This window comes from Leptidea sinapis, chromosome 29 (genome assembly GCF_905404315.1).
Source record: "Leptidea sinapis chromosome 29, ilLepSina1.1, whole genome shotgun sequence".
In the NCBI taxonomy this organism is placed as follows: domain Eukaryota; kingdom Metazoa; phylum Arthropoda; class Insecta; order Lepidoptera; family Pieridae; genus Leptidea; species Leptidea sinapis.
In genome coordinates, this window is record NC_066293.1 from 2660436 (window position 1) to 2677650 (window position 17215).

The window sequence follows — 17215 nt, forward strand, 5'->3', positions numbered from 1 at the left end:
ATTATATAATTATTGTATTTAATAATGGAAGCACTTGTGGCTGTCATCGCGACGGCCGCCTTATTGAAGGTAGCTACTGAAAATCAGTGTTGGGTTATACCCTGTGGTTATTACCCAACTAATATGCCGAGTAGCAAACCTTTTTGGGACATAACACTGCAAACACCACCTTATTATGTTGATATAGAATAAGCCTTACTTTAGTTTTTAATGTATGTTAGTTTTAATTAGACTTATTATAGTAATTTTTAGATAAGTTTTTTCATATTGTTTGTTATTATATTTTGTAAATGTTCTCGTGTATTTGTAGTGTTTGTTCCAAATAAAGATATACTTACTCACTTACTTATGACTGTAACGTCAAGGACCAATCTAACAGAGGAAAGAATTAAGTACCTACTTACTTTGCCTAAATTGGTACCTAGCTGTAATGTTTTCCTTTGTCTATTAATTATTATGGCGGGTACTTTGATAAATATATTTTCAACACACTTTCTCGTAAAGTGCGCCTCATTACATCATTCTTAAGGTCATAAACCGAACACATGCACATGCATAATAATATAACACAATAGTGCTACTATCCCTACAAAGTTAAGATAGTACCTAAAAGCAAATTATATGAAAGTAAAAGAGCATTTTCATTTTAACAGGGTAATACAGTATTTTAGTAACAACAAATAGGTTTTAAGTCGCTGAAAATCCATATATATTTTTGGAATAAATAAATGCGTCCCTAATTAATTATTAATAAACGAAAAATCATTTATTACATAATTTTTTGCCGAAACACACGGACTAGCCGATTAGAAAAAAAAGAAAAGTGTATTTGTCACGTATAGTAATTATACATACACACATATTGTTTACCAGTGGGAGCTCCTTTGCACAGGATGCCGGCTAGATTGTGGGTACCAACAACGTCGCGTATTTCTGCCGTGAAGCAGTAATGTGTAATCATTACTGTGTTTCGGTCTGAAGGGCGCCGTAGGTTGTGAAATTACTGGGCAAATGTGACTTAACATCTTACGTCTCAAGGTGACGAGCGCAATTGTAGTGCCACTCAGAATTTTTGGGCTTTTCAAGAATCCTGAGCGGCACTACCTGGACCTTGTTGTGAAAAAAAAAATGAAAAATTAAAGTCTTAATAATTAAAAAAAAATTGATGGATAGAGATGTGATGTTGTATTTAAAACAATTAATAATCATATATCTAGCCCTTAAAGGCCACTCACCGTGCGCGTGTTGGTTGTCCAAGGTCTCCGCCCCACACGCCAGTAGCAGCCGGCAGGCGGCGCCCGAGTCGCGCCTGGCCGCCAGAGACAAGGCGGTCTCACCGCGCGCGTCGCAAGCGTTCACTTTGGCACCTGGGTCAACGTTTCAAGTTCCGTGGCACACGATTACGTACTTAAATTAAGAGTACTTCAAATTTTCTCAAACAAAAGGGTACAGAGGCATAAAATAACTTCGCCATGTTACTTTTGTATTACAGTGATGCGCGCGCATCTTAAAATTTCACTCCCATCATATTTTCATAAAGCGCCTAAAGAAGTATAACTTGAAAAAATAATCTCAATTTAGTGGACCTTTGAGGGTGACAAACGCCCTCTTTCCCATTTCATTAATGATCACCGTCAGTCATCACTTCAGCTGGAAGGCATCCACTGTGGGACTGAGGCTTACTCCAACAATCTCCTTGACGATCGGTCCCGTAGTCCTCATCCAACCTTTTCCTATAGGGTTACAAAATGAACATGGAAAAGACAAAGATTATGTCTAATTCCCATGTCATACTAAGTCGCGTAACAGTTGGGAGATGTATTCTCGAAATTATTAACGATTACGTCCGTCTAACTTGGACAAATAATTCAGTTAATCCAATTTCGCAGAAGAGGTCACTCGTCCAATCCAACTCGGACGGGTAGTGTTCGGGAAGCAGAAGAAAATTTTCTCGTCCCAAATCCGACATTGTCCTAAGACTAAGGTTTTAATACGTAACACAGACGTGGTCGTTAACTATAGATGATAACGCCATCTGTTTCTTTTAGTATGAATTAAAGGTACTGTAACAAGGAGTTCTTATCCGCATATAAGAACTCATTGTTCTATGGCCAATTGCCGTCAAGCTACAGAACAGAAAATGATTCAAATTTAAAATATGGACGCGGATGAGAAAATAATCGAATAAGACAGAATAGAAATGATGAGAAGTGAAAACGGTCGGTTTTAGCTTAATATTTATAATTAATATTATGTGTAATAGAAAGTGAAAGTGAACATAGAAGTATCAGAGAAGTACTATAAAGACACTAGTGGACCCGACAGACGTTGTCCTGTACACACGTCTGTAATTATAAAATACGGTCCAGCCCTTAAGAGGAGTCCACTAACATACACATAAGCAGGAGAGATATATTATATGGATTGAGAATCTTAAGGAGTCTTAAATTCACTGGAACACACAAAAATATCATCAAAATCGGTCCAGCCGTTTAGGAGGTAGTTCAATTGTGAATCTAAACCATCCTCGAATCCACCTGAAGACACACAGAAAGTTTCATTAAAATCGGTCCAGCCGTTTAGGAGGAGTTCACTTACAACAGACGCACAAAAGAAATATATATATTAAGACTAGCTGACCCAGCAAACGTTGTATTGCCGATATTAAAATCGCGATACAAAAGTAACTGTTGATCGTAGATGGGTGAAAATTTGAAGTTGTATGTATTTTTAAATGTTGACTATATAATCAAACAAATTAAAAAAAAATGTCAAAAATATTAAAAAACAAATTTTGGCGTGGACCACCCTTTACATTTAGGGGAATGAAAAATAGATGGTGTCCGATTCTCAGACCTACTCAATATGCACTCAAAATTTCATGAGATTCGGTCAAGACGTTTCGAAGTTGTTTAACTACAAACACTGCGACATGAGAATTTTATATATTAGATGGGAAACGAAGTGACAAAGTCACGGTGACAGTAAAATAACGTTTTCCCCCATCACTATTGTGATGATTGCACCAATCCCCCCCCCACGTCGTATAACATACCGTGCCGCAGCAATAGATCCATGGCGTCCAGGTGAGAGTGTTCCGTCGCCACGTGCAGCGGCGTCTGTCCCTCCTTGTTCTTCTCGTTGACGCGCGCTCCTTTCCTCAGCAACATCTCCATAACCTGTATCAACAACATTTATAACTGACTGAGATGTCACGGTGTAGTGTATGTATTGCCTATACAGGTAGGACGAAGGTATGTCCCAAAGGCCAGGCTTTCGTTCGATTCCCAGACGAGGCAAGTAATTTTTAGAAAATCTTTAAATGCAGAAGTACTAACTTTTAAAAATAACATAAAGTCTTCTTTCAGTAAAATAGCCTATCTTCTATATTATATTATATTTAAGGTACTTTCCCTTCATGTCCCATAACTTTGGGACACCCTGTATACACATACACACACACTCATCTCTACAACTAGTATACAGGACGTATTCGTTAAGGGCGACCAGGCGTTTTTTTCGTAACTATTACAGATATCAAAATGCTTAAAATTTATATCGTTAAGTAAGATAGTACGTTCCCTAATCAGTAAAATGACATTAATAACTTTTTAAAAATGAAACGCGAAGTATCCAAATATTTGATATTAAACACTCCCATACATTTAGTATAACATTAGTAGAAAGGTTTTCGTTTCCTTATATTAAAAGGTTATTTTAGCCTAGTATATTTAAGGAAATTGTTTATCAACCTAACTAAGTAATAAACCTATCTTTTAATTGATTAATATTTATTTCTCAGTGAATATAAAATTTTGTAATTTTCAAAGTGACATCCTTGATGTGTGATACAAAAACCTTTCTACTTATGCCAAACTAAATGTATGGGAGGTGTTTAATATCAAAATTTTGGATACTTTTCGTTAGATTTTCAAAAACTTATTAATGTCATTTTACTGATTATGTAATTAATGTACTTTCGATATCAGTTTAAAGTTTTTTGCTATTTGTAATAGTCATGTGAATTTGTAATAGTCCACTAATGTGAACTAGAAATGACTATTAAATAATAAAGTGTTAATCTAAGAAAATTAGTAATGATGTTAAGTGATACCGCCGTCCACATTCTCTTACAAAACCAAAAGAATCACAGGAGCGTTGGCGGCCTTTTAGAAAAGGTATTAAGCGCTTTTTTTGAAGGTACCCAAGTCGTATTGCTCAATCCACAGCTTTGTAATACGAGGAAGAAAGTTCCTTGAAAACCGCAATGTGGAGGACCGCCACACATCCAGATGGTGAGGATGATATTCTAATAAATAACAATTTAAGTAAAATGAATAAATAACTAATAGAAGTGTGAAGATGATGAAGTCACTGATGATAAGCCCACCTGCTTCCGCTTCGGATAGAGACTGGCAGCCGCGCAGTGCAGAGGCCTGTCTCCGGTGCCCAGGTGCTGGTAGTTCACTAGCTCCACCACCTTATCACTGGGCATCGAACCGGAACCTGACTGTCCACTGTGTATCGACGCCGTATCCTGTAATTTATAAGCAATTGTTACAAATATTAAAATCATAGACTACATTATTTTAATTCCATAGACAATGTTTATTTCTCTCTAATCCACTTCCTGAAAACTTAACCTCCTCTTCACTCAGTTAGTGGTCAATCGATTATTAACATTTTTAATACAATCGATTAGTAGGCTATTTGTTATTCAACAGTTAACCAGTGTGGTTGCCTTCAAATACAAATTCGTTCTTTAATCCAATTGTTAAGTGAAGTCATCTATATATATAAAAATGAATTGCTATTCGTTAGTCTCGCTAAAACTCGAGAACGGCTGGACTGATTTGGCTAATTTTCGTCTTGAATTATTTGTGGAAGTCCAGAGAAGGTTTAAAAGGTGAATAAATAGGAAAATTCTGCTAAATTAAATAAAAACAACAAATTTGTTTTTCCTTTGATGTGTCCATAATCTCTATGAGAGAATTTAATGACGCACGGTTTGACAGTTCTGCTGTGAAACAATTTCATTACGACAGCAGGGTGCATATTTTACAAAGTAATTTTTGATGTTATGATATATTATTGACAAATTCATATAAAAACATTATTTTATTTATTATATACAGAACAACGTCTGTCGGGTCAACTAGTTTCTAACCTACTCATTGTGAAGGTATTCTACGAACCAAAAACAATACATGTTATATGACCATTGGGGCAGTAAAGTCCTGGAATGGCGACCACGTACCGGAAGACGCAGTGTTGGTAGGCCCCCCACAATATGGACCGACGATCTGGTCAAGATCGCATCATCGCCGCATCACCAATCATCTTCGACTTTCATACAAATTTCCACCCCCTATTTCAACCCCACGAAGCCTTTTATTCCCGATAAAACGTAAAGTAAAAGTAAAGACTATGTCCATCCCCAAACAATTCAACACGTGTTTCGCCTCTATACGACTCATCCTCAGGGGATGTTGACTCGTCAAACTCTGAATTAACACTAAAGAAAACTCAAAATATTTGGATTAGTAGGGATGCATAACCTGGATGGTTGGTGAGGCAGCAGTCTCTCTGTTACCTGGTTGTGGTTGAGTGATGACAGGTGTTTCTTGACGCGAGCGGGCTCTGCAAGCCGACACGCCTCTAGCAGACAGTTGCCGCGGTACTCGACTGCAAACATTATTATTATTTAAACACTCACAAACAAGTCAACATGACAAAAGCAAACTCTCGGTGGATTTTTTTTAATGAAACTAAGGGCGTTCAGATAATATTAATTGATACACCCTGCCCATTACAATGCAGTGCCGCTCAGGATTCTTAACAAACCCCAAAAATTGGGCGACATTATAACTGCGCTGGTCACCTTCAAACTTTAAGGATGGGGACGGGGCTAGCCTAATGTGACATTGTGTGACAAGGGACAGGGGGAAGAATTGTACTTTATCCTAATGCGGGCGCCAGACATAGCTTCAAAGATTTTCACATATGTTTGACGACTTTACAAAGCATTTGAACACATATTGACGTAACCTGCCGGACTTGCTTCGCAAACATTTTTCTTCACAGTATGCTGGTAGACAACAAACAAGATGGACGACGATTTCGTAGACTCAGTGTGCCTGTATTATTTGTTAGAGCAAAGAAGTACAATTGTGCATTGACTGGCTGGTATGAATCATGACGTATGTTTGGATTTTTAGAGTGACTGCTGGTTTTTTCTATGTCAAAAGAAAAACAAAAACTATCTTTATATCTGTTGTGTCAGCTGAGGCTGAACGCTGTGTTTTTCTTTTATTAATGTGCTATTTTTATCAAATATACTATATAACTGTATCTGCTATGTTATTATCAAACTCCTAATAGGTTATGGGCCCAGCACGTTCCTTAAAGAGTGCAGATGCAGTAAAAGCGCTAGAGTGTGCGTAAGTATATGTGAGCGGTGATGGCAAATAAAGAGAAGAACAGTAAGACCTACGAGCTTCCTACACAGAGTAAACACAGAGATATGACGGCTTCTGCGAGTGCGGCCGGTTCAGGTCTTCCAGCGATAGAGAAATTAAGTGAAAACTCCAACTACGACAGTTGGAAATTCGATGTTGAGTACATACTAGTACACGATGACTTATGGTAGTACGTGGAAAGTGTTCTAGCTGATGGAGACGCGGTTGCTAAACGGGGTGATCAACGGGCACGCACCAAGATCTGCCTACTGATAGAGAACCAGTGTAAGGTACACGTTCGCAAAGCTACGACGGCGTATGCAACCTGGAACAATTTAAAAATCGCTTACGAGGACAAGGGTATCAACAACAGATGCAGACTGTTGTCGAGGCTGGTGAGCCTTAAACTTGATATGTTTAATTCGATAACTGAATACGTAACAGAGATAATGCGAGTAGCTAATCAACTCTCAGATATGGTTAAAGAGTTTGATGACGAATTATTAGCAGCACTGATGCTACAGGGGTTACCGGAGGAGTATACACCCATGAGGTTGGCGTTAGAGAATACCAACACGGAGCTAACAACTGATTTTATGAAAACGAAACTGCTGCAACTAGATGGCACCAAAGTTTGCGCAATCCAGGGTGTTGCAAGCCCAAGCTCGGCACTTACTACTACTAAATATCATAAGAAGTTTGTTCAGAGGAATAAGCAAAAGAATACGGTGAAGTGCTTTATTTGCGAGGGACCGCATAAAGCCTGTGATTGTTCACATAATCCTCGGCAGTCGAAGACCAGTCATATGGCGACGGCGACGGCACTGAGCACTGGGATATCAAATCAAGAGAAATCTCATCTCGATGAATGGATTCTAGATTCTGGAGCGTCAGCACATATGAGCTATAGAAAAGACTGGATGAGTGATTTTGTAAAGATTGACAAGAAGGTGGAAGTATGCTGTGCAAATGGTGGTAAAGTATATGGAGAAGGTTTTGTATGCCATAAGGTCATGTATGTACCAGATCTTGCTTCTAACTTGTTGAATGTGAGTTGCATTGTAAATAAGGATAAGGTTGTCGTTTTTTCTAAAAATGGTTGTTAGATTTATAATGCAGGTGAGTGTTCAATTAAAGGTAATCCATGTGTGACAGGAGTGCTTGACAGAGGTGTCTATGAAATTAGACAATGTTTACAGGCAACTGCTCTAGCTGCTACTACATACAATGAAATGGAGCTATGGCATAAAAGGATGGCACACCTAGGAGTACGTAACCTAACCTTATTAAGAGACAAACTGGCGATTGGGGTGAGTTTTAAAAATACTTCTAATTGTAAATTAGAATGTGTAGCCTGTCTGATGGGCTAGCAAATAAGAAAACCATTTGTACGAAACAAGGCTACAAGGGCTGGAGAGCTCTTAAGAGTTGGTACACTCTGACATTTGTGGACCGATGAGTGAGAAGTCCATAGGTGGTCACAGGTACTTCATAACTTTTATCGACGTTCGTCTATTTTCTTAGTGCGAAAAGTGAAGCCTTTGAAATATTAAAGCAATTTAAGAGTTTTGCGGAGACACAAACAGGGAAGAGATTGAAAGTGTTGAGAACTGACAACGGCGGTGAATACATCAACGTGAGAGTCGGCGCATTCCTGAAGGACCATGGAATTAAGCATGAATTAACAATTGCTTATACGCCCGAACAAAACGGAGTAGCCGAACGTGCGAATCGCACGATAACAGAGAAGGCAAGATCGATGCTACAGGAAGCTGGACTACCTACTCGGTACTGGGCAGAGGCGCAGTCTACTTGAAGAATAGGAGCCCAACTTTAGCTGTAAGAGAGATGACGCCAGAAGAGGCATGGACAGGACAAAAATCGGTCCTTAGTCATCTCAAATTGTTCGGATGTAAGGCGTACATGCACATTCCAGATCAGAAGAGAACAAAATGGGATCCCAAAAGCTTGGAGATGATCTTCGTGGGTTACTGTGAAGAGTCAAAAGGATATAGACTCATTGATCCTTCAAAAGATTAACTTCACAGAGCTCGAGACGTGGTATTTTTCGAGAACCAAATTTATCAGAAGACTGCTGATCCTGAAGCGAACAAGGAAAAAGCAACAATTGAACTAGATACAGAAGATCAACAGCACAATGATATCCCTCAAGAAAATGAACCTACTCAGTGAGAACAAATAAATGAAGAGAACCTTCTGTCAAATGATAGAGATCATTGACTCGAGTACAGAAGTAGCTGAAGAAGAGGATGAAGAGTGGATGTCGTTAGAAGAGAAGCCAGGAGATGAGAAAGAGACACAAACTGAACCGACAGTAGAAGTGAGGAGATACCCACTTAGAGAGCGGAGGCAGGTTCAGAGGACAGATTTTTTCACTTATCAAGCCATATTACAAAAAGATGATCCGCTGACTGTACAAGAGGCACTATCGAGAAATGATGCTGCACAGTGGAGATATGCGATACTCCTGTATCTTGATGCTTTAAAGGAAAATGAGACCTGCGTTCTTGTGAAACCTGACCAAGCGAGAAATGTTGTTGACTGTAAATGGTTATTTAAAGTCAAAAAGAAGGCCGGGAATAAAACTCGGTACAAGGCTCGATTGGTCGCGCGAGGGTTCAGTCAGCGAAAAGGGATTGATTATGATGAAACCTTTTCACCCGTGGTATAGCTCTTTGAGACTTCTTTTTGCGTTGGCAGCGTGCCTCGGTCTGCAGATTGACCATATGGATGTCAAAACAGCATTCTTAAACGGAAGCATAAGTGAAAAGGTCTATATGAGACAGCCACCTCACTTTGAAGAAAAGGGAAAAGAAGACTATGTGTGTTTAATAAAGAAATCTCTTTACGGTCTTAAACAAGCCCCTCGGTCTTGGAACCAAAAGCTACATTCGGAACTGAAGAGCCTACACTTTAAACGTTACTTAAACGAATCCTGTGTATACATGAGGAAACGTGATAAAGAAATGATAATTCTGGTTATCTACGTTGATGATATCCTCATTTTATACAACAATGAAAAGGAAATGAGAAAGGTTAAGGACGAACTTAAATCAAAATTTGAGATGAAGGATTTAGGTAAGGTAGAGCTCTTTCTTGGAATGAGAATAAAACAAGAGAACGGTACTATTAAAATCGATCAGGAGGAGTATATCGAGAAACTTCTTCGCAGATCTGGAGAACTGTAAACCAGTGAGTACAACAGGAGTTACAGGGCAGCGTTTCGAAAAACCAAAAGAGTCATCTGTACCTGACGACAGCATACCCTACAGAGAGCTGATAAGATCATTGATGTATGTTGCTGTCTGTACAAGGCCTGACATTGCCCACGCAACAAACTTCATGAGTCAATTTTGTAACAATTATGAAGATATTCACTGGGTTGCAACGAAAAGGATTATGAGATACCTTAAAGGATCAAAGAGTACGGGACTAGTATACTCTAAGGACACATGTCAAGAAATTGAAGGCTTTGCTGATGCAGATCATGGAGGTAATCTTGTTGACAGAAAGTCATATTCAGGAAATGTGTTCAAGATGGCTAATGGAGCCATTTCATGGCAAAGCTCCAAACAGAGGAGTATAGCACTATCGACAGCAGAAGCTGAATATATAAGCTTATCCGAGGCTGCGAAAGTGGCCATATTCCTCCGAAGATTTTTAAAAGAAATGACAGATAAGGAGCCACCCATTGTGATTCATACAGTCAGCCAGTCTGCTATCACTATTGCACAAAACCCAGTGCACCATCAGCAGACTAAACATGTTGTTGTGCGCTATAGAAAATGGAGCAATCACGCTGAGGTATTTGGAGACACAGCAAATGGTTGCTGATGTTTTGACAAAGGCAGTAATTAGAGGAAAGCATGAGTTTTGCGGAAGTGAGATGGGAGTGCATTTCCGGGTTCCATATACATGGTTCCCCCTGTAATAGCTCTTCAAATTCTAGAATTATATAGCCGCACGCAGTGTAGCACGCACACAACCGTTCCGCTCAACAACGCTCGAGCATCTGAACACTGAACAAGTGTGGCAAGCTACGCAAACATTTGAACACATTCAACTTTGAACGCTTTGATGTGTCGAAAAAGACCGACACCGCATGGCAAAGTGCAAATCTTTGTTCAAACTTTGAACACCTACCCAAAGTCCCGTGCCACACTTAGCAATCAAACATGTGTTCAAACATGTGAAGCTAAGTCTGGCGCCCGCATAACAATTGGTAGATTCAGTAATTTAATAGAAATATTTAAAGTGACGATTCAAAAAAGCACATTTTAAAGTTAATTGAATAAAGATTATTTGACTTTGGTTATACATTAATGGCTCAATTAACAGACAACAGAGATCAGTTATTAGTAGTACTCACACGCCAGCCTGTCCCGGAGATCCCTGGTGAGCGCCACATCCAGGGCCGACTTGCCGTGACAGTTCAGGAGGGTGGCATCAGCACCCTCGCTGAGCAGCAGCGAACATACCTGGACAAATCAAATCAAATCAAAATCAGTTTATTCACGTAGGTCACGGAAATGACACTTATGAATGTCAAAGGAGACATTTTTTTTTGAGCCCACTGGATTTGGTGATGTTTATTAATCGTATTATGATAGTAAAATTGTAATTCATTTATTATTGTCAACAGGCCATATTTAATTGTAAAAACTAACCAGGTTCATAAAATTATAATAAAAGGCAAACACTTGATACATTTCCTGTATACAGTTGTGGTCACCATGGCAATAAAATGCGTACAATGAAACAATTGTAACATTCATGTGAGAAAATCTTTATATTTATCACGGGGAGTGTTCCAAAGAGCTGTTTCACCTGATTCCTGTCGCCGAATTCCACCTTCGCACGACACTCCGTAAATTAGGATATCATCCCCACCATCTGGATGTGTGGCGTTCCTCTACAGTGCGGTTTTTACTTTTAATTACTTCCTTCCACGCACAACCAAGTTGTGGAATGAGCTCCTTTATGCGCCGTTTCCGGGACGATACGACATGGGTACCTTTGAAAAAAGCGCGTACACCATCCTTAAAGGCCGGCAACGCTCCTGTGATTCCACTTAAGATTCAAGGTTCCATGGGAGTGTGCATCATCAGCTAGTGATATATTGAGTATGCTGTACCTCAAGTCTGGCCTTGCTAGCGGCCTCGTGGAGCGGCGTGAAGGCCCACAGGTCTGTCGCGTTCACGTCGGCACCAGCTCGCACCAGCAACTCGGTCACCTCGTAGTGGCCGTACGAGCACGCGTTGTGAAGAGGCACCAGACCACTGGTGACAAAAAAATCATCATTACAACTATTTACCAGTGGGAGACGCCTTTGCACAGGATGCCGGCTAGATTATTTATTTATTTACAAGTGGGTACAATAACAGATAACAAGATGAAACTATCATCTAATAACAATTACAGCATACTTTTATGATCCTGAAATCCAATTAAAATTGTACACATCATTCACCAAATACAGTAAAAAAAAATAATAAGTGGACACAACAGTAATTACATTAAAACGAAATTTAAGTTAAACATTAAATTATTTTACGTAAACTAGAAAGTTGTATAAAGAGTATTTCAAAAAAACGTGTATATTTGTAAAGAATATATCAAAGTCAGCACACACTTCGTTAAATTCACAACCAATTCTCATAATCAGGTTGTTATGCGATACATACGGCGCCTTTTGCTGTCGTGAAGCAGTAATGCTTACATTATTGTGTTTCGGTCTGAAGGGCGCCGTAGCTAGTGAAATTACTGGGCAAATGAAGCTCAACATATTATGTGTCAAGGTGACGAGTGCAATTTTAATGCCGCTTAGAATTTTTGGGTTTTTAAAATCCCGAGCGACACTGCATTGTGATGGGCAGGGCGTATCAATTACCATCAGTTGAACGTCCCGCTAGTTTCGTCGCTTAGTATCCAGTGCGTATCAATTAATATCAGTTGAACGTCCTGCTAGTTTCGTCGCTTAGTATCCAGGGCGTATCAATTACCATCAGTTGAACGTCCCGCTAGTTTCGTCGCTTAGTATCCAGTGCGTATCAATTAATATCAGTTGAACGTCCTGCTAGTTTCGTCGCTTAGTATCCAGGGCGTATCAATTACCATCAGTTGAACGTCCTGCTAGTTTCGTCGCTTAGTATCCAGTGCGTATCAATTAATATCAGTTGAACGTCCTGCTAGTTTCGTCGCTTAGTATCCAGGGCGTATCAATTACCATCAGTTGAACGTCCCGCTAGTTTCGTCGCTTAGTATCCAGTGCGTATCAATTAATATCAGTTGAACGTCCTGCTAGTTTCGTCGCTTAGTATCCAGGGCGTATCAATTACCATCAGCTGAACGTCCTGCTAGTTTCGTCGCTTAGTATCCAGGGCATATCAATTACCATCAGCTGAACGTCCTGCTAGTTTCGTCGCTTAGTATCCAGGGCGTATCCATTACCATCAGCTGAACGTACTGCTAGTTTCGTCGCTTAGTATCCAGGGCATATCAATTACCATCAGCTGAACGTCCTGCTAGTTTCATCGCTTAGTATCCAGGGCGTATCAATTACCGACGGATAATTATTTTTGGAATCGGTGTCCTTCCGCCGCGACCCGCTCTCGCCTCTCGCCTCCTCACGACTCAAGCACATATCACCTACAACTATGTATGTAGTTACAAACCTATCTTGGATGACACCGACTCCAAAAATTTACAAAATTAAAACTATTATTTATTAACAAAAACAAAATTGACAAACAAAAAAACATACCGACGAATTGAGAACCTCCTCCTTTTTTAAAGTCGGTTAAAAACTACTAGACCTGGTCTTCTTATATCTACAGTGCCTACTTTGCTGGAAAGCCAATGCACGCCCCTGAGTTGAGGTTAACTCACCCTTTATCCTTGGCATGCACGTCAGCTCCACGCTGCAGCAGTAGCCTCACAGCCCGGGCCCTGTTGTATCCAGCTGCCAGGTGTAAGGCGGTAGACCGTCGGCCATCGCTCGCGTGGACGTTCACGTTCAGCGGCGTGAGGAGTGACGCCAGGCGGTCGTCGGCACCAGACCGTGCAGCTTCCAGAACGTCTGCCGCGCAGTATTCACCTGGAATTCAAACATTTTGTCAGAGTCAAATAAATTTTGCATCAACCCTTAGAGCTTAAATTCATTGCCAATCTTAGGAAGCCTTGTGAACATGATGGTCGTGATCCATCCAACAAATACAATGATTTATCAACTATAACAGGACGACCCGGCACACGACGCCGCCGCATGCACCGACACTTTTGTGAGCATCACGAACTGTTTTATAGCATACACATGGCTAAAGAGCTTACTTAGATTTTTTAAGACTTGCTAACGTAAAACTTAGCTGAGTGTGATAATACGCGAAAATAGCTTTTGCCTTGGGTTGTCTTAGCTTAAGCTCGGCATAATATTACATATCGATTTAGTATAAAGAAGTAATCAAATATGACAAATTCAAATTCAAATATTTTTATTCAAAATAGGATTTAAAATCACTTATTGAACGTCAAAATCTACCACCCATTTAAAAGAGACTGCCTCAGCAGGTCTGAGAAGAATGGGCGCAAGAAACTCAGCGGGCTTTTTTTTTAATATAAAATATGGATTACAATGTAATATGTATATGACACTCAGCTAAGATTTACGTAAGTTTGAGCAAAGTTTAAGTATGATCTCAGCCTTAAGCTTAGTGCATACTCTTATACAGAGGCTGGTAACATCCTGTCGACGGCTTGTTTACACTTCATCATGTGCGCTACTTTCCCGTTTTGTTCCTCTAATTCAAAATAGACAACACCTACAAATGGTGCCACACCTTTTCTATACTGGATGGTCTTATGAGAGTAAGCCTGGGAATTTATTGTCTCACATCTATACTATACAGGATGGTCTTATAAGATTAAGCCTGCAAATTTTGGTATCATTCTTGTGCCATATAGGATGGTATTATAAGATTAAGCTTACAAATTTTTGTCTCATATCTGTAATATACAGGTTGGTCTTATGAGATTAAACTTGCAAATTCTGGTCTCACACCTGTAATATACAGGTTGGTCTTATGAGATTAAACTTGCAAATTCTGGTCTCACACCTGTAATATACAGGTTGGTCTTATGAGATTAAACTTGCAAATTCTGGTCTCACACCTGTAATATACAGGTTGGTCTTATGAGATTAAACTTGCAAATTCTGGTCTCACACCTGTAATATACAGGTTGGTCTTATGAGATTAAACTTGCAAATTCTGGTCTCACACCTGTAATATACAGGTTGGTCTTATGAGATTAAACTTGCAAATTCTGGTCTCACACCTGTAATATACAGGTTGGTCTTATGAGATTAAACTTGCGCAAATTCTGGTCTCACACCTGTACTACACACGGCGGTCTTATAAGACTATGCCTGCAATTTTTGGTATCATATCTGTACTATACAGGGTGGGTCTTATGAGATTAAGCCTTCAAATCTGGATTCACATCTGTACTACACAGGGTGGTCTTTGTGGTTCTAAACTATTCAAATTATTCTACTTAAAATCTTAAAACATTTTCTAACTGAAACTCAAGTTACCAGTTAGAACAGGTCGAGTTGCTGTGTCGGCCAAGTCCAGAGGAGTTTTCCCCTCCGTGTTCCTGATGTTCGGATCAGCTCCGTGTTGCAGCAATGCTGAAAGACAATAGCTTGCATTTGTACACTATTTCCTTTTAAATTTGACTAAGCAAAATTAATACATAATATATGGTAGTTTTACAAATTCATACTAAAACCACCACTGAAAAGATTCTTAACAGATGATGCCCATAAGATGACAGCAGCAACTTTTTTAAGGTCAATTAACTTTATAAGTTTATAATAGGCTTAAAGTAAGCACTTTTGAATCATCATTATAAATATTTTGTAACAAGTCGGAGAGATGTCGCTAGTGTAGCGGTGTGAATTGCGATTAGTGGAGAAGTGTTTTTTTTAATTACTGAATCTATCATATGTTCGGAAAAGTAGAGCTCGTGAGAAGAACATACAATAAACTCACGGCCACTCTTTTTTATCAATAGAGTTAACTCCACAGTGCGGTTTTCAAGGAGCTTTCTTCCACGTACTACAAAGCTGTGGAATGAGCTTCCTTTTGCGGTGTTTCCGGGACGATACCACATGGGTACCTTCATTAAAAAGCGAGTACACCTTCCTTAAAGGCCGGCAACGCTCCTGTGATTCCTCTGGTGTTGCAAGAGATTGTGGGCGGCGGTGATCACTTAACAACAGGTGACCCGTACGCTCGTTTGTCCTCCTATTCCACAAAAAAAAAAGAGTATTTTACAATGGCTGTAATAAACATAACAAATTAACTTAACTTTACTTACTTAACTGAGGCGCTGCCTCCAATATATGAATCGTGTTTAAACAATATAATTTATCTCATAAAAAGTAATAAAGAATAAACTGTATAAATATAAATTATCGTATATTGGATGCATCAACATTTAGAGCTTGAATTCATTGTTTGTGTAAGGATGCTTCGTGAACATGATGGTCGTGATTACTGTCATAATTAGTTATTGCATCCAACAAATACTATTTACTAACGATAACAATGACCTGGCACCACAAGCAGCACCTGTTCACAATTTGACGTATGGTTCACCGCCATGAAGCCGTTTTCTGTCGTGAAGCAGTATAGTGCAAGCATTATGGTGTTTCTACAATTTCTGAAATTACTGGACTACTGATACTCATGGACGATGCGGGATTTAAGCAAATATATCAAGATTTACGGATGATGCGGCGTGCGGACGCTTGGCTTAGTCGGTAAGAGCGCTACGACGTCACCCGAGGCGCGGGTTCGAATCGTCAATAAATTTTGGTACAGATTAAATATGTATACTTAATACCAGCAGTGATAACGAACGAGTGACATCGCAAGTCAATTTCCTAGTATGAAATTATTGGGGTTGTGCGGGTTATCAACTGTAAAGTAGATCCTGTAGATGGAGCCACAAGCTGAGAGTTGAACACAAATACCAAGATATACGAACAATGTGTCACTCGAACGATTGAACATCAAATTTCTCAAAGCGACAGAATTTTGTGTTCCCTAAGGAATCCAACAAGTCGAGCTCGTCTTCTCACTTATTCTTACAAAGAAAAGTCCTCTGATCCAAAACTTGATACGGAAATCACCAACCTATGCAGACGTCCACCTTCCCCTTAGCAGCGGCTTCGTGAAGGGGAGTATACCCCCAGTTGTCTCTCGCAGCCGGCGGCGCCCCAGCAGCCAGTAACGCCCGAACCACATCAGCATGTCCAAACGAGCAGGCATTGTGCAGCGGCTGCAAGCCACCTTCATCTCTTGCTTGGAGAGCTGCGCCTCCAGATATCAATATCTCCACAACCTCGCGACGACCATATCCTGTAATTACAGTGATGTGTAACTATTACAAATACTATCTGGTACCTGGTTAATTCTGTAATTGTGGACAAAGATAAAGTTTTAAAGTTACAGTTTTGTAACCAATGCACTATAGTGGCAAAACCAACGTAAGCTACCGAACTAGACACGATAAGACAGTCAGGAAGCGTGCGAGATGGTCGCGCAACCAAACGGAAACCAGGTGAGTAACTCCCTATAGCGCTGTATACATTGTGTTGGTAGCGGCGACTGGTTGCGCAAACGTGGTGTCCGTGTGAAATATAACCGAATATTGTCCTTTTAGTACAGCAT

At 39.8% G+C, this 17215-nt stretch overlaps 1 protein-coding gene across 1 annotated transcript in view; it reads right to left on the minus strand.

The window, feature by feature from the left end:
- Window positions 1-17215, minus strand: part of LOC126973222 (poly [ADP-ribose] polymerase tankyrase) — a 70729-nt gene that overhangs the window by 48959 nt on the left and 4555 nt on the right. Inside the window, exons 2-10 of the mRNA XM_050820411.1 lie at window positions 16679-16903; window positions 15070-15165; window positions 13368-13575; window positions 11614-11758; window positions 10849-10957; window positions 5594-5685; window positions 4391-4537; window positions 3056-3179; window positions 1236-1367 (exon numbers count right to left, since the gene is read on the minus strand). Coding sequence (XP_050676368.1) covers window positions 1236-1367; window positions 3056-3179; window positions 4391-4537; window positions 5594-5685; window positions 10849-10957; window positions 11614-11758; window positions 13368-13575; window positions 15070-15165; window positions 16679-16903 — 1278 coding nt within the window. The remainder of the gene's footprint in view (window positions 1-1235; window positions 1368-3055; window positions 3180-4390; window positions 4538-5593; window positions 5686-10848; window positions 10958-11613; window positions 11759-13367; window positions 13576-15069; window positions 15166-16678; window positions 16904-17215) is intronic.